Source organism: Tiliqua scincoides, chromosome 5 (assembly GCF_035046505.1).
Source record: "Tiliqua scincoides isolate rTilSci1 chromosome 5, rTilSci1.hap2, whole genome shotgun sequence".
Taxonomy (NCBI): domain Eukaryota; kingdom Metazoa; phylum Chordata; class Lepidosauria; order Squamata; family Scincidae; genus Tiliqua; species Tiliqua scincoides.
This window is the reverse complement of record NC_089825.1, coordinates 85,667,920-85,690,451: the sequence shown is the minus strand read 5'-3', so window position 1 is coordinate 85,690,451 and position 22,532 is coordinate 85,667,920. Positions and strand designations below refer to the sequence as shown.

At 45.5% G+C, this 22,532-nt stretch overlaps 1 protein-coding gene across 2 annotated transcripts in view; it reads left to right on the top strand.

Annotated features, from left to right (window-relative positions):
* The window catches only part of ATP6V0A1 (ATPase H+ transporting V0 subunit a1), a 57,991-nt gene extending 40,423 nt beyond the window's left edge, over window positions 1-17,568 (top strand). For both annotated transcript variants that reach the window (XM_066628297.1, XM_066628296.1), the window contains exons 18-21: window positions 2,837-2,944; window positions 6,633-6,750; window positions 7,241-7,412; window positions 15,748-17,568. In XM_066628297.1, coding sequence (XP_066484394.1) covers window positions 2,837-2,944; window positions 6,633-6,750; window positions 7,241-7,412; window positions 15,748-15,841 — 492 coding nt within the window. In that variant the 3' untranslated portion in view covers window positions 15,842-17,568. The remainder of the gene's footprint in view (window positions 1-2,836; window positions 2,945-6,632; window positions 6,751-7,240; window positions 7,413-15,747) is intronic.
* The last annotated feature ends 4,964 nt before the right edge of the window (window positions 17,569-22,532 follow it).

Sequence of the window (22,532 nt, the reverse complement as noted above, 5' to 3'; positions counted from 1 at the left end):
GGGGTGCTTGGGAATGTAACTCAGAAACCACTGGTGCAACACAACGAGATCTCTTCACCTTGCTCTCTCCTTTCTCAAGATGCAAGCCCCTTGTAGTTTTGTATGCTTGCCTGTTTCTGTGGATTCCCCCCCCCTTTTCCCACTCTTAATCCTATCCAGGATTTTTCTCTCCAATATGTGCTTAATTTTCATCCCATTTTCTCAAACTACCATACTTGGGGTCTCCTTTGCATTGCGACACCTTCTAAGTTCATGTCTTTGACCTTCACCAGTTTCTTGTGTCTTGAGAATCAGCTGTCCATATTTGGTGGTGATTGCATGCACAAATGCAATCCTTTTCCTGTAGTAATGGCTGTTTCAGTAAGTCATGGCCATTTGTGGTTCCATGTTCTCTGGTGTTGCCCTTCTGAAAAACAGGCCTCTTTAAAATCACAGGAATGACATACTTCTTACAGAGTATGTTGTTGCACTGTCATGTTCTTTGAAGGACCACTTGGTTACTAGAATAAATCAGGCATAGTGTTCAACTGTTAATGAATTCCGAATAACCTGGTTCTTGGTGGTGTATTATGGAGTCTTATTGTATAAACATAGAATTTGATATTCCATGCAAATCCAGCATCATAAGAAACTCTCTGTTGTAACATAAAAGAATCCTCAAAGTTTGAAGCCATAAGGTGATAAAGACAGGGTTAAGAAAACTAAGAATGTCCTTACTGAGTCAGACCAAAGACCTGTCTAGTTCAACATTTCACCTCTGTTAGACACTTCTAGGTATTCAAAGAGTATGAATTTTTCTCATCGGTATCCTGTATTCAGAGATGTAGTTTCTGTACATAGGAGTTCCATTTATACTTCCAGTGATACTTCCAGCTTGCAAGTATCACATCTTGCCAGCTACAAGATCCTGCATTGTGCTCTTCGTTGATGCAAATTACACAGGATCTGGTATCTGGCTTTTCTCTGATGTGCGATTTGGGGTCCAATCCTATCCCCTGCTATCCGATAGCATGCAGTGCTGGCTCTGTGCTGGGGGGGGGGGAAACCAGGTGACCCAGGAGAGGTAAAAATCTTAGGCTGCCTGGCTTCCAGTGGGTCTCCCTGGACCTATGTCGGCTATTTAGGTGGCATTGGTCTGAGAAGACTTGGGAGTGGATCAAGGTGGGGAAAAGGGGGTAAGATTTTGACGTGCATGGCTGCCAGAGAGATCCTGCACCCCTGTCTCCATCCCCGGAACCATACCCACCACTGACCTACCTGCTCTGGTGAGGTGTCTGTGAGTGGCTGTGCTCATGCAGAGCCTATGGGGGTTTGTGCTGGCAGCCCTGGCATTCACAACAGTGGTGCAGCTTTTGCCCTTTTGGTCCTGGATTTATGGTAGCAGATTGAGATTTGCCACCTTAAACCCTGGATAAGATTGTGCTGCCAGTTTCTCTCAGCCCCCAATTATGATTCATGTGAGTGGGAGTGGTTTTTTGTTTTTGAAGCACAGTATGCACATAGGAAAGTCAGTGTAATATAGATAGGATTGTGTGTCTGTTCTAAAAATAAAAAACCTCACTGACTCCATTTAAGTGTGCTATTTCAATCTAGTTTTCAAAACATAGTTTTCTTACATTTGAGGAGGGCTGCAGAATTTACCAAACAGCTGAACATGTCCCCTGAAAAAGTGACTTGGCTTGGCAACACTTTGTCTCCCATGTAAGGGCAGGTCTGTTCTTCCTTGTCTGTTGTCAGGGGTTGAGGAGTGCCAACCAGACCCAATGAGAACATCCACAAAGCTTTGCTGTACTTCCTCCATTTGCCAGCAAGTGACTTTTTATCTGGCACTGATTGCATCGCTCTCAGTTTGTTCCCTAGAGAATCTCCTGCTGATGTTGCAAATGTGTTGTCCTTTCGCATTGAGAACCTGAATTTCCTCCTCTTTCTCTCGCCCCCCCCCACCCTGCTACCCCAGCTCTTAACCCTGATCTCATTTTGATTGGTTCTGTGTCTGGTCACAGGTAATCACGTAGAGTGTCATTGCACCAATTTTTGCTGCCTTTGGAGCTTAAACAGAACAAGCACAAGGCTGTTCTAAAGGAAGAGAATTCCTGGAAATGGACTAAGGTGTCCTGTAGTTATTCAAACACTCTGTCAACACAGTCACTGCTTCTCCCTAGTGTTTGTGGGAGTAGAGTGGCATTTCGGCTTACAGAGGGGGTAAGATTTCAGATGACTATCCCCTCCCTCAGCAGTCTGTTCCCTCCACCCAGCCCATACTCCACAGTATTCCTGAGGAGTAGGACTGGCTTATCTTGTTGTGTGGGTGATTGGAGCTGCAGCACAGAAGCAGGGGTAGGAAATCCTCAATCTGCCAGCAGTATGCCACTTACAGTTCTTTGGATCCAATCCATTAAAAAGTATATGAGAAGTGCAGTAATCAGGGCCAGCCCAAAATATTGTGGTGCCTGAGATGAAACATGTACGGGATACTGTCTTGATTCACAGATTATGGTTAGTTGTTAGAGAACTGGGAAGAAACAGCCTGTGCTCTACTGAAGGGAATTGTGTTTCAGTAAAAAGTTAATAAAAAAAAGCTACCATTGGCCAGAACTCATAAGGAATTGCAAACCTCACTGAGATGGACATGAGTTGCACAAGAGCATTACGACCCAAGGTGACTCTTGCATAGCTCCTATTCATTTCAGTGGGGTTTGTGGAAGAGATCTGAGGTGACTGCCTCCCCATGCCTGTAGGTTTTTGTCTGGCAATGATGCTGCATGCTCACTTTATACTAAAGTGTGGACCACTTCTGTGTCTCTTCTTGTTCTCTCTTCCTTCTGGCCTGCTTTAGGGAACCCTCAATTTTGGTGGGATACGTGTAGGAAACGGGCCTACGGAAGAAGATGCTGAGATAATTCAGCACGATCAACTCTCAATGCATTCCGAGGAAGGGGAAGAGGTAAGACCTTTTTATACTATAAAACTGCCTAAGGGAGGAATGACTAAAAGGGCAAGACCTTCCTTTCTTAGATAGTCACATTGAGCTAACCTGTTTCGCTTCACCCTGGTAAATATTAACTCAAAATAGTTCCAACTAGAAACCAGAAGTCTTGACTTTGATTGTTGGTGGATGACTGTTTCAGATTTCTTTTTGGGCTTAGACTAATATTGCCACTTTGAGAAGGTTTTTCTTGCAGTGACTGTTTGTATTGTCCAATTAGCCACCCCCCCCTTCTAATGATCTTGGAAGTGACTTGGAGCTGTATGTCTAACAGTCCAATCCTAGGCAGGTCTACTCAGAAGTAATCCCACTGTGTTTAATGAGGCCTACTCCCAGGAAAGCATGCATAAGATTGTAGCATAAGCTTCTTACTTGTGGTGTACTTGAAAAGTGGAGCAGGCTTGGGACTGTTCTGGGGTCTGTCCAGATCTTTTCTCAACCAGTCTCGCTTCCAGGATTGTCTGCAGAGGAATAGCAGGAACAGACCGCAGCCCTGCTTCTCTGATTGCAGACCAGTGAACAAGTCAGAAAGACCTAAACACAGGATTACCTGATTGGTCATTCACTTGATTTCATCAGGGAGGAGGGAGGGTTCAGACTTGATGCCTGCTTTGGGTCTCTTCATGCAAACCAAGTATTGGGAGTGGTGTTATAGCTTACATCTGTAAAGCACTTGGTGATCAACAGTCTTGGTCTCTATTCCCTCCAAGGCTTCTGTGCAAGGTTGTGGGCCTCTTACTTGGCTGCACAGCATCACAACGCCATCTCTAGACATTTGACCATAACATCATGTGTCATGGGTACATCATGTGTCATGGGTCCCTTTAGGGAGAAGGGCGGGATATAAATAAAGTTTATTATTATTATTATTATTATTATTATTATTATTATTATTATTATTATTATTATTATTATTATTATTGCTGCCAAACTTCTGGGTTGCCAAGCTCTGTACGGCATGGAGCTTGACTTGGAACTGCACAGCTTATGGGGAATGCAGGTCTTGGTATGCTTGTAGAACTAGAATTCTCAGAGTTCCTTTCAGGAAAAGAATTTAAGCTTGTGGAATAGGCATGCTTATTGATGCATGGGAACATATGAAGTTGCCTTGTCCTGAGTTGTTCCAGCTAGCCTATCTTGCTCTCTTCAGGTAAAAGCTGTGGAAAACACTGTCTTCTGAAGTCTTTTAATTTGAGGTACCCAGGCATATTGAGGCTGGAAGTGAGGGACTCCCTCAAGACTACCAAATGGTTGCACAGCTTGCAGTCTTAGTACCTCGAAGTACACTGGTTCTTTTGTGCCATGGGGGGACGACCCAAGACATTCTTGTATTGATAGGCATGGAAGGTAGTGGTAGTGGATTAGCAGTGGTAGAGAGTTGCTGAATTTGGGTTGTTGTAGGACAAGAGAGACCTGTTCCTGGATAGAGAGGTACAAGTGCACTGCTGGTTGATCAGATGGTGTGATGCTCTTGCTTTGTCAAATGGCACATGATCAAACAAAATGTTCCTTGTGTTTTCAAGCCTGCCGTGGAGGAGGTGGTAAGCCTGCAGTCAGTTTCTGTGCCTGTGTTTATCCAGATCATTTTTCCATCAGTTTATATTGTTATGTAGAAATTAAGCACACTTGCACTTGTGGTTTTTTAAGTCATTTTGTTTTGTCTCTCTCCTTGCATAACATCTCATTTTGCAAAGGCTCCTTCTGCTTCACATGATTAGAGACCATTTCTAACCATCACCATAAGAAATAGGTCCATCTTCCTTTTTTTTTTTTAAACATATGCCTGCTGAACTGCTGCCAATACTTAAATGGTTTTGCTGCCTTTTCTCTTTTGGGGTTTGAGTTTTATCTTTTTCTCAGTTTGATCTGCTTCTCTGAGGGCTTGCACATAGAATCCCAGCGGTAGGAGAGACCTTTGGAGTAGGAGTTTGTAATAGCGAACAAGCTCCTGTAACCGTAGTGCCTCACACTTACCTTTCTTAGCACCATACTTCCCTGAGAACTCTGACTCCAGTGGCCATCCCCAGAAGACCTTACAACAACTGGCAAGACTTCACAACAGCATCATTCATTTATGCTTTTCACATATTGGCAGCTCCCTGAGAGCAATTTGGTTGAGGACACATCTGGTTGACTAATTTTTCACGTGCTTCCTCCTCCCTATAGAAAGTTCTTGTCTCTATCTTGATCTAGAGGTTCTGTTTCTGCAGGGCTTGTTAAGTCCAAAGAATTCAGCTTGCTACTATATGTCAAAGTGAAACATTTCTGTTCAGAACAAGAGATGAACTGCATTCAAAAGTGAGGGGTTGGCATTGACCTGAAGTTTTGTGAAAGGCTTTGCAGCCAGGCTCTCTTTCCTGCAATCTTGTAGGAATGCAGAATGGGATGTTTAGTACAGGAGTCAACTTCCAGTTAATAAACAGGATTCTCAGTTTGCATGTATGGGGAGGATGAAGTCATGTTTTTAGTCCTTATGACTGACAGTGTGCTTGAAGCACGTAGGGAAATCGCCTGCTGAAATATCATAAAATAGGACAGTTGAATAGACTATCCAGTAACTGTAGGCGGGACTTCAGTGCCTTACATAGTCTTCTTGTTCCTTTCTCATGACTAGCCAAATCAGAATCAACCATGCAGTATAGTTTTATAATGCAGAATCAATTATGTAGTAAAGGGGCCAAGTGAGTTTGGAGGAACATCTAGAATTTTAACTTTTTGGGTGCACAATATGTAAGTCTCTAGACATCTGTTTCATATCAGGACAGGTTTTCTTGAGAGAGGTTTTTTATGTACGGCCCCAAAGCAAGAGACCTGAGTTTTGACAGCTTGTTTGACTTTTCTAGCCAGATATGTTTTTTTTACTGGAAGGGGATGTGAACAGTAGTCTGTTCACCTTTCCTGATACTGATCTCAGACTAGCTTTTCAGGCAGTGGAGCTATAGGTTTTGAGACTTGGCAACTTTTGATCGCTAAAAGGCTCTAGAGTTGAGATATGGCAAAATAGTAAAACGAGGTTCTTAGTAACTGCTGCTTTCGCAAATCTTACTGAATTTCAGCCCTACTGTATTTACCCCCACTCTGTCTCTGGTTGCTGCTCCTCCTGCAAGATGTTTGTTTCTGTGGTAGCGGTTTAAACAGCATTTCTTGGAGAAACTTTGTGGAAGGCAGAGGTAGAGAAGAATGTACAGCAAACTGTGAACATTGCCTGGTTATGTTCAGTTTAATTTCAAGTTCTTTTCTATTGGCCAAGCCCAGTGTCTGCAAAGGAATCCAGTGCCCGGTACAGCTTGCGTGACAGAGACACAAGGGTAGAACAGTTCCTACTTCATGATGTTGCTGCTCCAATAATAGCTTTCAAATCTGGTATCAGAAGTGCTGGATCTTATAATGTTCAGGTCTCTGCTGAACCCAGAACAAGTCAATTTATTTTGATTGTCCTAAGAATCCTGCAGCTTACAGCTGTGAGATCCTCCTTGGTCCCGGTGGCCAGAAAAATAGGCCAAAGTGTCAGCTGTGAGCTTTTTGTGTCATTGCAATAGAATTAGTTGCTGCTGCTTCTGCTGCTGTTCTTGTTCCCTGCTTTCTTAGCTCTCTAGTTGTTCTGTGCTCTGCCTATTCTCAGAACAGACTTCATTCCCTCTTGCAGTTCAACTTCGGGGATACAGTTGTCTATCAGGCCATTCACACCATTGAATACTGCCTGGGATGTGTCTCCAACACTGCCTCCTACCTGCGTCTCTGGGCACTCAGCCTGGCTCATGCACGTGAGTAGTTTCTACATGGCTGACCTTTTGGACGTAGGGAATGTTACTGGGGAGCTATGCAGGGAGTTAGTGAAACACCTCCTTGATAAGGGATCTTTTAACTGGTTTCAAGAGGACTAGAATGCCGGAGAAACCTTTCTCCGTCCATTATTTGCCAAGTCTTCTGAATTGTAGGAGCACTGGGCAGTTGGAACAAGTGATAGCAGTTTATGTAGTGCAAAATATTTGCTGAATACAGAATTTGAATTCTCAGCAGGAGGGAGAACTCTTTCTGCTAAATGTAAAGTTTGCCCAGGGTGTGATTTAGGAGCATGCAGTTCCTCTCAGGCTCTTCTGGAGGTTTGTGTGCTAATCCCTCCTACTTTTGCAGTCTGTGTTCTCTGTTGAGACAGCAGGGTCTCCCAGAGTGTGACTAGAGTAAGGGTGCAATTCCTTTTCTCCAGAACTAGATCATACTGACCAGCATCCTCCTCACTTCCTTTTCTTGCAGAACTTTCTGAGGTTCTCTGGACCATGGTGATCCATGTGGGGCTCAGTATTAAGAACCTGGCTGGGGGGTTAGCCTTGTTCTTTATATTTGCTGCTTTTGCAACCCTGACAGTGGCCATCTTGCTGGTTATGGAGGGCCTCTCTGCTTTCCTGCATGCTCTCCGCTTGCACTGGTAAGTATCATCCAAGAGAATTTTTAAGCTGTTGTGAACAAAGAATGAGGGACCCAAGGTCAGGTTGTGTTTTAGGGAACCATTTGCTTGTACCCATTCCATCTAGCACCTTGAGGAAGGTCCCCCATTTCCTAGCTGCCTGGCTATTAGCTCCAATTTTTGCTCCCTCTTCAATGTTTATCATAAAGTTTCAGTGCACTTGTTGGGGGGGGGGGGGCTTCATCAGGTGTTCAGTGTGTGTGCCCTGCTGCATTTAAATTTGGCCTTGGAATTGCAGAACTATCCTGCGCAACATGTGATATCCAGCCTGTTTGTTACTGAATGGGGCTAGGGTAGCAATACTGCTTTTTTTTTTTTTTGGTAAAGATTGGGTGATGTGTAGGAATGAGAGCACTTGGCCAGCCAAGAGGCTCAGCTAGTAGAGCTGAAGTTGCATCTCCCAGGGAAGTCTGAAGTTATATTTATCTTCAACAGTTAGCTTTGCTGAAGACTGCTAGGTGGGGGTCAGGGGCACTGGGTCCTCTCTGTATTTTGTCTGGAAATTTAATGGCTTCAGTTGTATCCAAGTCTTCATTCTGCTAGTGAGTGCTGTTTAAATGTCAGAGTGTGCACCTTTCAGCCCTTTGGGAAAGAGAGAGGAGAAAGTTGCATTGTAACTCCCCCTCCCCAACTCTATGATGTAAGAACTAGAAATCACATTTGGCCTCCTGACTTCATTGGAGTGTGTGAAAGAGGAATTTACCACTACATTATTCATAATCTTGCTAGTTTGCCTACATATCTTTTCCCTAAGCAAAAAAAATCTTCAAACTCTTCAGGCTCTCTTAGAGTAGTGATTCTCACATATTTAGCACCGGGACCCACTTTTTAGAAAGAGAATCTGTCAGGACCCACTGGAAGTGATGTCATGACTGGAAGTGACATCATCAAGTGGGAGAATTTTGAACAATCCTAGGCTGCAATCCTACCCATACTTACCGAGGAGTAAGCCCCATCATTGTTAAAAGAATATACATTTAAAAGTACAGGTCTGTAACATTTCCCCAAATGCAGTCACATACCATGGTAGCATCAAGTCTAATATATTAAAAATAAAATATTGAAATGAATGGGGACCCACCTCAAATTGGCTCGCACCTAGTGGGTCCCAACCCACAGTTTGAGAAATACTTTCCTAGAGCATTGATTTTTAACCTTTTCCATTTTAAGACACGTTGTCAAGGCACGCTATCAGTTTTTTTTGAAGATATATTTTATCATTTAAAAACTGAGCATTAAAATAAGGAAATAACAAAATGTGTTAGTGCAGTAGTTCCCAAACTTTCTGGGAGTTTGGAAGTTGCTGTAAATTCCTGTGGTGGAAGGACAAAAGCAGCAACACAATAGCTGTGATTGAGCTGCTGCCTGGGGTTAAACTTTTTTTTTCCTCTTCCTTGAGGCAGCACCGTCCTCCTGGGGGGTCCAGGAGCCTGCAAACCTCTGCAGGGCTCCATGTTCTTCCATACTTCTGAAAATAATAAAAATGTGCACTTCTGTTTTTCTTGTGAAACTGGAAGTGCCTGTTTTGATTATTTTCAGAAGTTTGGAGGCACAAGGAACATTGCAGAGGGGTGTGTAGGCTTCCTGAAACCCCCTTCCCCCCCCAGGCCAGTGCTGCCTCAGGTAAGGGGAAAAAACCCTTTAACCCCTGGCCAACGTCAGTGTGATTGCATTGCTACCTTTGCCCCCTTAAGAGGTGGGGGGAGGGCAGAGTCAGGGCTTTTGTGGTTGGGTCGTTGTGATGCCCCAGTTTGGGAACATCTGCATTTGTGCAAGCTTATACCACCAACCTGAACAACAACTGACTGAAGAATGACACTAGTTCTGCCCTCCCTCAAACTCCCAAAATTGGCCCTACTAACATGTGACCCTCCCATGGCACATGTGCTGACACACCAATGTACCATGGCTTAGTGATTGAAAATTATTGTCTTAGAGGATAAGGAAAACGTTTTTCAACCTTTTGATTATTTTGATATAGAAGCAGAAAGGAAAACGTTAACCTTATGTGAACAATGTGGATTTACAGTAAATATATATTCCCCATTTTTGTGTGCCTCAGCTGTTTTTCTGTGTCCAGCAGGGAGGTATAAATTTTTTTCCTGAATCTAGACTGGCCTTTTCTAACCCAGCTATCATTTCTGTACTGCTTTCAAAGTGAGCTTGCTGTCTCTGGCCTACTCATTGCATTTGTTTTGTTGCCCTGCTTGACTTGAAGTGGTTGGCTGGCCAGGCTTCGTTCCTTGTCAGGAAAGGCTAGTGTAGCAGAACAATAACTGCTGCACTTCAAGCAATCATGACATCAGGAATTATCTCCATCTTGCACTTGGGACCAAAGATTGCTTTCCTTGCCAGGCCCTTTCTTCTTGTGCCAAGTTCAAAACAAAAAAGTTTCCAGCAGGGCCAGCTGTGTCTGGAGATAGGAGCTATTGAGTCACTCTTCTGCAGGGCAAGGGTCACTCATAATAATTGGGGCCTTGCAGGCATCCCCATTGGTGGCTGAAGTGGTTCTCGCCAAAATCTTGAAGGGAAATGACTGGAGAGAGAGATAATCTGGTCTTTCAAAAATTGTTTCAATCAATAATTACAGAGTGAGTGATTGGAGTGGTTGCTTTCAGGGAGGTGGAGGTGGGGTTCCCTGCTGCATCAGCTGATCATAATAACAGCCAGGGATGGGCACTAGCCAAATCATGCTGAGTGAAACCTTTAGAAAGTGGACAAAACTAAACAGAGGTGATTTAGCTTCAGACATGGCAAAAGAATGAATATTTACTCGTCCCCTGCAATGGACATGCCTTTTCAAATTGCAGAATGTAAATTCTGCTGGGGTAGAAATGTGCTTTAAGGACAAATAGGGAAAGCATGTTTCAAGAAAGGGGAATTCAGGACTCTTCTGTTTTTAGGTACCCTGAGTTCAGTTACCTCAACAAGGAACTTGTGTTGCTCTTCTTTGAGGTGGACTGTGTGAGGTGGTAAAGCACAAACTGCAGGTGAAGGTGAACGAGGGGTTGGCAGGGAGACCTGTTGATTTGACTAGCCTCAGAATTGGAGGAATTGCCTCCAGAATTTATCTGGAGTCAATCTCGCTCAGTACTGTACTCTAGCTGGCATTGACTGTCTCCTACTATCTAGGATGGTTTAACTAGAAATGCCAAGGATAGTGCTTTGCCACAAAGCTAAGCCATTTCCCTGTAAAAGTCAAACATTCTGGGTGTTCCAGTCTTCATGGAAATGATGCTGGAAAAATGTATTCTTTGGTCTCTTCCTCCCTCCCTCACTCCCAACCAGAATGGGTTTATCTTGTAACTTTTCAGGCAAGTGTACATTCCAGGCAGATGGTTGCCTTGGCTGAAAAACAAATAACTTCTTCAGGGAAGCCGAGGCTTCCTTATCTCCATGGCTGTGTGGGATGTAAGTACGAATCAGGCAGTTAATGCTATTGGTTAATTAGCTTCCACCTCTTAGCACAGAGAGTCCTTCTGGCTGCAAGCTCAGTATCCAGAGTGGATTGATGTTTGTATAGTTTGAGCGGAGGAGACATAGTGGAGAATAGGAATGTGCTTTGAGAAGGGCTTTGCAGCTAGTATAGACTGTTAGGAAGGCTATGTTTCTGCAAGTGAAAAGACCCAGGAGAAGGGGTGAGGAGTTAGGTTAGGAGGAGTTAGTTCTGCATTCCTCCCCATAACATTTGTGTCTTCAGCCAGCATGTCATAGGTCACTTGAGTCCTGGGGGGTGGAGTTTCAAGAAGGTGATTGGAGCCAGAGATTGAGAGGGGGAGGCAGTCTAGTGGCCCAGCATTGCATAATGCACTGGAGGTGAGATTTGTTCCATTTGGCGACAGAAAGTACTTTGGAATCATCTGGTGAAAAGTGAGGAGCCACCCTCATTCCAGGCAGCTTGCCCAAGAGGAGGAGCAGGAGAGCTGGCACTTGGGTGGTAACAGGGAGTCGCATGTTTTGTGGTGGGAAGGAGCTGAACAGTCCACTGCAGGAAAATGTTCTACAAAACTAAGATCTTGGATGGGGGTGGGGTGTGTGTTACTTAATTCAAGGCTTAGAGTTCCAGAATCTGAGCTGATTCAGAAGAGGAGATTGTTTCTCTTAGCTCCTGCAGCCTTCAAAGCAGGGAAGTGACTACAGAGTATTTTGACTACACTCTTACCCTAGTAGTGAGATAAGCATGGAGGCTGGCTACAGGATGAAACTTACTATGTGTAGCTTTCTAGACCTGGGAATGTGATGTTTGTACAAGCCAGCCCCCCCCCCCCAATGCAGTAGGCACTATCTTGGTGTCTGACCCACCTGCATTTCTCCACTTCAGTAAACCTGAAAACTGGAGCCCCTCCTGGCAGCTCTCCATTCCGCTCCTTGGGGCATGCGGAAGATCATATTTCCAGACACTATGTTCCCAAGATTGTCAGATGGCAATTCATAAATGTTCCTGGCTGACTTGCTGCTTGTCCATTGGAGGGTAGTGAAACTGAGATGGAGAAGACCCCCCCCCCCATGCTCCTGTTGGCTGTGAACCACAAATGTCTTGCCTGCCTTTTAATCACGCAGTGCCTCTTGCCACAGGTCCTGAAGCTTGCTGGAATGTGTTTCTTTTCAGTGACAACAGTTTTAATACTTGAAATAAGGTCGAGCCCCTGCTTCTCCTTCTCCCCCCTCCCCATGCTCCTGTCAGTTTGGTAAAGCAAGAGAAGAGAAGCAAAGGCCCGCAGCTGTTTCCAATCTGTAAGTGCAGCTGGCACGCTCTGGATGAGTTGGGAATGCTGTCCGCCTGGTAGCGTGATTGGCGTTCTCAGTGGGCACAGGGCTACTGCTGTCCAAGCGGCGTAGGCGTGCTGGTGGGGGCGAGGAAAGCGGAGGCGGCAGTTGGCTGCTTAAACCCTTCACCCTTTTGCTCTGCAATACTTTGTAAGTGATTTTTTTCCCCCTCCTCAGTTTATAGAGAGGTTGTGCACAGAATGTTATCTTGCTGAAATGGCCTCTGTAAAAGGGCGTCCATGCTGCCTGGCCATAGATTCCTCTCCCCTTTCCTCTCTAGGCTGCCTTGTCTTCACAGTCTGCTAACAGTAGATTGCATAAAGCTGCTGGCCTCTGCCCTGCCTGTTGCTTCTTAGGCCTGGGTTCGACAGTCTTCCAATTTGATGGTCCCGGTTTTGTTCTGCCTTGGGGGGAAAAATAGATTTGGTCTAACTCAGTGATTCTCAAACTTTTAGGGAGATTTACTCCCTAAGTTAGTCTTTGTGGGAGAGGGGCAAGGACAGCGACGCAGTCCCCAGGGTCGCATTGCTAAGGGCAGGAAAGAACGGGTGCTCTTACTCATAGATGGCCAGAGTGAGGTCCAGGAGGTGTGGGGAGCCCTGTGCAGCCCTCTGCAGGGCTCCCTAATGCTTAGAACATTTATACTGAGCAATCGCAAAACACCTCTTGGAAACCGGAAATGCTTTTTGATTGTTCCATTTGAATGTTCTAAGCATCAGGGAGCCCTGCAGAGGGCTGCATGCGGCTCCATGCACCCCCTGGACCTTGCACTGGCCATCTGTGCGTAAAAGCACATGCCCCTTCAGTGCCCTTAGCATATAGTCCTGGGGATCATGTCGCTGCCTCCCCCCTTCTCCCACCCCTTAAAGGGACAGGGGATGCTTTACACAAGCTGGAAGGTTGCAACCCACCAGTTGGAGAACCGCTGGTCTAATTGATTAGGCTGTGGCCTAGTTCTCACTGAGATGGTAAATCTGTGCCTGGGCTTTGTCACTTCAGACCTCAGCTTGGAGCTCACATGACAGAATGCTATGTCATGCAGAATATTTCCCTTCCACATAGAAACCTAGGGAGCAAAGTTCTCACCTAAACTCCCGCAATACATTCTGGATTTTGATACAGAGAGGGATTTCTTTATTTACACATATGTAGAGACATTCCAGGACATGAGGCCTTTGCTTGTAGCCTGGAGTGGTACTGCTTAGACACAAGATGAACAAAGCCTTGGCTGCAGGCAAATCCTGAATGGTACAAACACATAGTGAAATGGCAGCAAAGTTAAGGAAGGCCAAAATTAATAATGTCCCTGACAAATGCAGTCTCTTTTGTAAACCTTTTAAAAAATTTTGGGGGGTTGTCATCTTTTTCCTGCAGAGGCATCAATTGGCTGTCTTCATTTCATCATGGTTTGCAATCTCTTGATTTTGTTCTATCCCAAACAAAATTGCAGAGCCTCTCTTCATTTTTCTCTAGCTGGCAGGCCAAGGGGATGGAAAATGTTTCTCACCGCGGGGCCAAAAGAGGAGCACAAGGCTTATTTACTTAATGAATCATGGGGTTTATCTTTCCATGTTTGGTGTCTGTTTATGATTGGGCAGCCTTCCAGTATCATTCCCTTCACATTTTGAGTTCGTTAGTGGAAACAGCAAAGTAGCAGAGAAACAAACCATTCCTGGAATGCAGGCCTCTAACATTCTCTGGTGTCTCCCTGCTGCTCATTCTTAAGGTGAGAATGGATGCTGCTAAGTGAGAGAGGCCAAGAGGAAGATGTTCCACTTGCTTTGTTTTAGAATGATGCTGAAAATAGTCTTAAGGGTGGGAGTGAGTGTGTTGCATAAATCCTAGTGGCCTGTGATCCTGTTTTGAGCTATAGGATTTCAGCACACAATCTTTTCATTTACCAAAATGTAAGTTTTTTTTTTTTTAACTTTTGCTTCAGAAAATACATATATCTAATTGAATTAAATGTATTAGGGATGCATGATGGCTAATGATACTGACCTGGGTGGGCTAAAGAGCTTTGTGGTAAACTTCCTGGTGCAGATGCAACCTTGTAGGTCTTGCAAGAACTCTGTGTGATGGTTTGGGAGGGGAGGAGAGCTAATGGGTATGTATGTGTGTACTGTGTTGTGCAAATCTCTATAAAAAGCTGATAATGCTCAGTATGATATATTTTGAGAGAGTTGGACTACAACTGAGGAGGCCTGAGTGTCATTTATCCTTGCACAGGACTCTGCAGACTCTGGCCCATTGCCCTGCATAACCCTTCCCTGCATGAACAGTGCATGAACAGTGCTTACTGTTCCGTGGGGGAGCCTCGTGGTTGTGGCTCCCCCCCACCCAAACCAGCCTCGTGGTTGTGGCTCCCCCCACCCAAAATGTGCCCCGGCCTGCTGCATCTGTCCAGAAATCTGGCACAATGGCTGTTGGGGTGACAGACCCCAGAAGTGGCAAGCCGGGGCTCAGTTCAGCTTTGGTCATGTACAGTTGAATGGGCCACAGGCTTTCAGGGACAAGAGGCTGCCTGCGGGCCAAATAGAGCCTTGTTGCGGGCCGCATCTGGCCCCCGGGCCGGGGTTTGAAGACCCCCTGGTCTAAGCAGATCCTGAATTTCATGCCTTTTATTTTGATGGTGCTTCTTGCGCTGCTGCTGTGCCAGCACCAGGTGGCTGGGGGCTTGGAGACAAAGCCCTACGTTGGCCTCCTCATCTCTCCTTTGATGGTACAATGGATGCCACTAGTGCTTGAAGGATCAGCCTGGTCAAGAGGGCTTCGGATGGGTATAGATCCTTGGCCAGTGCCCAGCCTGACTGACCCGCCCAGTCTTGCTAGTCCGCTGAGACTAGCAGAAATCAGCACAAGCTAAATGCAGTCTGGACAGAGGGTATCGGGAGCTCTGCCACTATCCTTCCTCAAGACATGCCTCTGATTTGCAGATGGTGTTCATTCAGCATTCAAAAGGACTGCAATCCTGATCAGCAATGATTTACTTTTTGCAGATGGGGGAAATTGATGCTGAGAGTGTGCCTTTCAGTCATTCAGTCCATAGCTGATGATAGGACATTTGACACACAAGTCCAAAGAAGAACTTCCTATATTTTCTGATACTTTCTCTCAGCCACTACACTACCCTGCCATATATCCATGTATACTACTTAAAAAAATTTCTTAATAGGGCAGAAAAGATTCCTTCCCTGCCTTACTAAAACCAAGAATGAAGGCAGTGGTAGCTTAAATACTCGTGCAGGGTCATTGCAGAGTATTCCAGGTGTTAGGAGAGAGGACATTGGTGTCCTTGCTGTTATCCATAGGCATTTGCTTTAGCTCGAACCTTCAGCAAAGGTGGGGGTGGGAGATGGGACTGATGGAACTACCTGGGAAGGGTCTGGGATAGCTGAAAAAGCAAAGCATAAATATTATGAAAAAGGTAAGGTTGCTGCCACTCCTGAATCTTAAAATCTTTGCTTAAAATCGATGCTGATAGCACTTTGCTACTTATGTTTCTCTCTCTCTTTTCTCTCTCTCACAGGATAGAATTCCAGAACAAGTTCTACACGGGTACTGGGTTCAAGTTCCTCCCTTTCTCATTTGACAGCATTCGAGATGGAAAATTTGAGGAATAACTGCCTTGAAGCCTCTTAGTTTGAAGTGGAGCTGCAAAACCCAACTCCCTCCAGCCTCTCTGTGTGTGTGTGTGTGTGTGTGTGTGTGTGTGTGTGTGTGTGTGTGTGTGTGGTGTATGTTTGCCCCTGTAATATCTGAAGTTATGTAGGTCTCTTGTTGTGGCCACAAGCTTGTTGGTGTAAAAGCAACTTTGTTTTTAGTACCTCACTGAAAGGAGAAAAGGAACTATTGGGGAGCCATAAGAATTTAAAGCTGCTGCTTGTGGCACTTTAGTTTATTGGCAGATCATAGGAAGAGGCAGTATCCTTTGAATTGCACAGAAAGAAAAAGCGATGAACATGAACCATCATTGGGGGGGGGGGGCTTTTTAGCACAGTCTTATGGGATGTGGCAATATTCATAGCAAGCTTGCTGCCTACTGTGTCCAGTTACAGAAAGTTATTGGATACAATCCCAGTTTCTAGACCTTTGTGTTTCTTTGGACTGGCTTGGGATAAATACCAGTGTTGCTCAAACCTCTGGCATATTGATAAGAGACCCAGTCATGCACCCACCTTTCTTACTCCCCACTTCTACTACCTAAGGAGCACTCTGGATTTTCCCCATAGGCCAAATTGGGCATGCGAAGAGGTGATCCACTTATTCCACGTGAGCCAGTCTGTTGGTTGTTCAAGTGCGTTGCTCACAATAGTGTGTTTCTCCCTTCTGGCATCTCTACTGGATCTCCCTGTTCCCAGCTAAATTATCTCCATTAAGAAGCAGCAGAACAGGAGGAGCCCCTCACCAACCTCTGCCCCATGACCTTTTCAGCAGAGCATCAGCTGCTAGTCCTCCTTTTTTGCTCTTCCCCTCCACCTGTAAATTGAACTTTGTCCCCAAATTCCCCCTCTCTTCCTCACCCCTGTTTATGTGGGTGGGAGTCTCTGGAAAACTTGGATTGCACACACACCCACACACATGTCTCTGGGAAAGGTGACCTAAATAGCACTGCAACTTGGCACTATAGGAATTTGCTTTCCCTGGATGAGAGCAGGAGGGGTGAGGAACTTTCTTGTGCTCCTGTGGAGCTGGCCAGTGCTTGGCTCTGCACGGATTTGTTAATAAGGAAACTTTGACTAACCCTGCCTGAGAAGTTGAACAAATTGTTTTGTTCCAAGGAAACTGAGGGTCTTTCACCTCCAGGAAGCTCCCACGTAGCCCTGATATTCATAACTTGATGAGAAAAACTGTTGCTGCCCTGCTGCTCTTGCCACACCCCTGTTACCAGCAAGCATTTGGAAAGCAAGCAACAGCACTTGCGACTTTAGGGAGGGCTTCCCTTGGAAAATAGGAGTCTCCTGAAAACAGTCCCTGTCTTCTCTCTGTACAGCCCTGGGTGCAGGGCAGGATGGGGGGGTGTGTCTGTAAAAGAAAAAAGTGTACTTTTCTAGAAGTGTTTCAGTATAAGATGGTGGGCTCCTCAGGTCACTATGAGCACTTAATAAAGCAAAAGCCCAGAAGTAGCCTGGCATGGGGGAGACTTTATGGGAAGGTACTAGTCTGTTACCTGCTCTTGAGTAGAAACTGAAGTTTCAGGAGCTCGTGAGTGAATGAGAAATACACAGGGTAGCCTGTCATTGTGTTTACTTGTTGCTGTTTTGGACAAATCCTTACAAGTGTAGCATGCAGTGAAGTATCCCTGCTGTGCTTATCAGCCACTCTATTATTAAACAAATTGGTGTAGTGAGTCTGTAATATATGTATTAATCCATCTTGAGAGGGGAGGGACAGGGCGCTGTGTACCATGGGCTGAAATTGGAAAGCTGAATTATGTCCTGTGTAAATTATGCAGATTTACCCTATTTTTCATGATTATGTAACTCTGCAGTTTTTATTACTTTGTGTAATGGATTCTGGTTTTGCTAGTCAGAGGGAGAGGAAAGGAGCAATAGACAAACCCAACCACCAACCACTGGAAATCGTATTCAGGCAGCCCTCCTGACTTGTGGAACTTCAACTTCAACAGCCTTCAAACTAGGAAATGATCTTTCTATCAAAAGCTCCAGTTCTCAAAAAATGGAATCATATATTCAGTGCCACCTTCTGGGTTCCTAAATAACTGTTCATTCAGACTTGCCTGTTCCACACAATAGTAGAGACGGTAGTCTCTTAACTGTGCCCTAGAGCCTTCTTGCTTGGACGTTCTTTGCACCAACTAATGAGGCTTCCTTCATGAGGCAGGCAACTGGCTGATACGTCTTGGGACGTCTTTCAGCCAAATAATGTTTGGGGTGGGTTCTCCACCTCATTATGCATGGGTCTCTTCTTGCTGGTGAGGCAAAGAGGTTGAATTTTCTTTTTGTTGCATCACATCTACACAAATTCCTGCCAAGTTTGAGATGTAATTGTCTTTAGCCTTGCAGCTTGCCGGCATCATAAATTGCCAACAACAGCAGTCCTTCCTCAATAGTTTCTCTGAAAAGTTTCCCCTTCTGGGATTGCGTGGTCACACCCCACTCACCAGAGGCAGCCACATGTAGTGCCTTACAGAAAAGATGCCTCTTGTGGCAGCTTTGAAAGCAAACACTTTCTTCTTCCAGAGGCAAGTGCCACTTTGTCAGATGTATGAAGTGAATGGACAGAATAGGCTGCTACCACTCTAAACTTGTTCATCTGTAAGTGCACAAGAGCCTGGGTTGATGCACCAAATTAGTGGCCCTTAAGCAATGGGGCAGGCCCTCATTTGGATGTGGTGGAACATATGGAAGAGGGAGAGCTTGGATCTTGAGATAGGTGGAACTCTACTGCCAATAGATGGGTTAAATACTCAGGCAAATTAAGTTGTTATGAAATCTGTGGTTTGGACTGCTTGCCTGCTACTTTGGAAGTGTTCACTAATCACCTAGCACCTGTTTTGTTTTAGTTTGTATGGTTTTAAGAGGAGATAGAATGTCTTTTGTAAGGGCAGTGTTGGATTGGTCCCCCTGACCACATAGAGCAGTGGTTGGGAGCAGCTGGGAAAATACACTTTAAAAAGGAGGCGCACCTTTTTAGATACATACTGTACTGAGAAACCCAAACTGTAGCTCAACCTTAGACCTGCCCTTTGTGGTCAGGCTGTGATATGTGAATGTACATTGCAGTTGGCTTGGGAAACAAGTCTTTGGCTTAAATTATTTTTGAATGCCTTCCTCTGCTGGGGTGGCTGGATCCACTTGTGTGGCAAGTTTCCTTCACCCTGGGTTGCTGTCAAGATTGCTTTTCCTGTGAAGACTTTGCAAATTCTCCAGCTGGGGAGAGAGTAAAGAAGAGGGATTCCTGCTCCTGCTGGCTCCATCTCAATCATGAGAAGAATCTGTGGGCGGGAAGGGTGTTGCTATCTCATGCACCGGAATAGTTCTACAAATCTTACACTGCTTATCCGATGTCTACTGGAGCTGTCACATAGTGTCTGGAGAAGGAGTCATGGAATGCATGATAGAAAGGGATGGGTGGTGGTAAGATGGGCTTAGTTTGTACAAACAGCAGCTGAGGTGGTAAATCTGATTCTAGACTGTGTGCCCTTTCAGCAGAAGGCTGACAGGACAGAATCTTATCTCTGCCCAAACAAGATTCCCTGCACCTTGGAAACTAGTATGTCAGGTAGAAAGATTAGTCCTTGTCTTACCCTTTCCTGCACTTGCATGTTGGTTTCATGCATAGACCAGAGGCCCCAAAACTTTCAAGTGGGATGATGCAGGAAAAATATGTACATTTTCTACATGTCAAAATTTTCATACCAGGAGAAAAATATTTGCAACTGGGGGATTGCTTGCTCCAGTGGTTCCAGGGTATCTGTTTTACATGTTGAAAGTTCCTCCTAGTATCAGGCAGGGGGCTCATGATCTGAAGAACACCAAGGTGAGGGGCGCCCCCTTGGTTTCTTAAACTGTCTGCCTGGCTAAGCAGGCACCAGGGTCCTTACTCAGCCCCTGATAAGCTGTAATATTTGCAGCAGTTTAGCACTCATTTTTGCCTGGTCCACAGGTGTACACATTTGGTCCCAGTTGTTGCGTATATGCAACGTTGAGCAAGAATGGCTTACTTGGGGGAGGGGGAACCCCTCTAGGTTGGCCTTAGAGTTGCCTTTGCATCCTAGTGAAGTTCGATCTGTGCGCTTGTGCAAGAGACAAGCCATGTTGCAGACACCTCTCTATGAAAATGCATTGTAAATTTAAAAACCCAGATTCCTTCTAAAGCAGGATGCAGCAGTGGGGAGGAGGGAGAGTTACAGTTTTCAACAATTCAACAAGCTTACTCTGAGCTGCATCAACTCCCTCCGCCGCCTCTGGAATAGGACATGCAGGGGGGACTTGAGCTGGAGCACTTTTCTTAGAAATGTAGCACTGGGGGTGGATGGGGGTGGACGGCTTGCTTGGAGCGTGTGGGCAGGCAGGGACAACAGGTGAGGTTGGAAGAGGTCGGAAAGGACAAAGCATTCAAAGTGAAGCTGTGTTGTCTCATCTTCCCCCCCTTAATTTTGGGGAGGGCTTTCATCCTCCCACCTCCCTTTTTGTTTGGGGCTGGCCTGGCCCCTTACTCTTTTGCAAATGGGCGATTGTTTATTCCATAGTCAAACCGCCTGTGACTTCTTTGTGCGCACTCTCCACCTCCCTCCCTTGTTTCTTCCATGCCAGAATCTTACTCCCATCTATACCCATTTCAGCTATCTTGGCACTTCAGTGCCCACTGCTGGTGAGCAGAACCAACAACAGTTGCAATTTTTGCAGCGTGGGAGGGAGTTAAAGTGAATGGAACTATGCAGAGGGTGACCAGATATAACGGGTGACAGAGTGCCTACTTCTGATCCAGTGGTTGAACTCAGGATGACCAGATGTCCTTTTTTTCCACGACATGTTGTCTTTTTTAGCTTCGTGTCCTGGAAAAGAACTTAAATGTCCTCCTTTTCCCTGTGAGCGGGCCCCTGCAGGCAGAGCATAGCCTTCTTGGAATTAATAAATTATGTGTAATTATATGGTTATACACTGCTGAAACAGCCTGCATTGGCTCGGTCATGTGAGAATGGATGATGGCCAGATCCCAAAGGATCTCTATGGAGAACTCGTGCAAGGAAAGTGCCCTACAGGTAGACCACAGCTGCGATACAAGGACATCTGCAAGAGGGATCTGAAGGCCTTAGGAGTGGACCTCAACAAGTGGGAAACCCTGGCCTCTGAGCAGCCCGCTTGGAGGCAGGCTGTGCAGCATGGCCTTTCCCAGTTTGAAGAGACACTTGGCCAACAGTTGGGGGCTAAGAGGCAAAGAAGGAAGGCCCATAGCCAGGGAGACAGACCAGGGACAGACTGCACTTGCTCCCAGTGTGGAAGAGATTGTCACTCCCTAATTGGCCTTTTCAGCCTCACTAGACACTGTTCCAGAACCACCTTTCAGAGCGCAATACCAGAGTCTGAAGACCATAGACTGAAGGTTGCCAACATTATAGTTTTAATAAGTAATGTAGTGCTTAGATCTATCACATGAAATCAATATATGAGTGCTTTTAGCTTTTATTTTGTCATGTCCTACATTATTCTGAATGCCCTACATTATGGGGTGCCTTGTCCTCCTGTGGTTATGCCATCTGGTTACCCTGGTTGAGCTGTGACTGGACTGTGCCATTTCAGGCTTCAGGAAATGTCTCCCATGATGAAATTCTCCTCTGTGCAGAAGATTTATTTGTGCATTTGAAAAAATTAGCATGCCAAGGAGAAGGCCTTCTCGCTGATGCACTAGAACCCAATCCTATCCAATTTTCCAGGGCCAGTGCAGCTATTATCAATGGGGCACGCGCTGCATCCTGTGGTAGGGGAACATAGGCCTCCTCAAGGTATGGGAGCATTTGTTCCCTTATCCTGGGGCTGCATTGCAGTTGGATAGGATTCAGCCCTTAGTTTCTACATGTGGACAGGGTGACCAGATACAAAGGGGGACAAAGTGCCTATATTTTTAGCCATTGTATAGAAGAGGGAATTTGGGCAGGTGCAGCTTTTTAAACCCTTCCATGTTGAGCTGAACCTGCCCAAATTCCCTCTTCTATACAATGGCTAAAGATATAGGCATTTTATTCCACTATGCAGCGGAAATATGGGCGCCAGCACACTGCTAAACAGGAGGGGAAATTGCACTCCTTGGCCTTGGGTAAGCCAGGAGAAACAGGCTCTAGTGATAGATTCTGGCAGGCTGCAGTCCTATGCAGGCTTACCTATGAGTAAGCCTCACTGAGCACAATAGGGCTTCCAAGTAAACATGCATCGGATTGTGTTGTCAATTGCTTAAAGTTAGAGCAGCCCCTTTCTCTGTTAATTGGTAAGTTGGCAACCTTCAGTCTCGGAAGACTATGGTGTCACGCTCTGAATGGTGGTTCTGGAACAGAGTGTCCTCTCCACTGCGTGAAGCCTGGGTAAAGTAGGTATGGAGGATAGGCTGTTACCCATGCAGCAAATCCCCCCTCTCCACGTCGCTGAAATGGTCCAATGGAAAGGCAGAGGCCAATACAGTTGGTTCCATCGGTGTCGCAGGAGTTGCCAGAACGTGACTCTGTTCAGCCATGAACTGCCTCAGGGACTCCGGCTCCGGATTTTGCCTTGAGGTTGACTCCTGAAGCCTTTTCCATAACTGGATGTAGCCACAAGGCAGTGGAGGTTTGGGATCAGAGTTTTCCTTCTCTCAGAT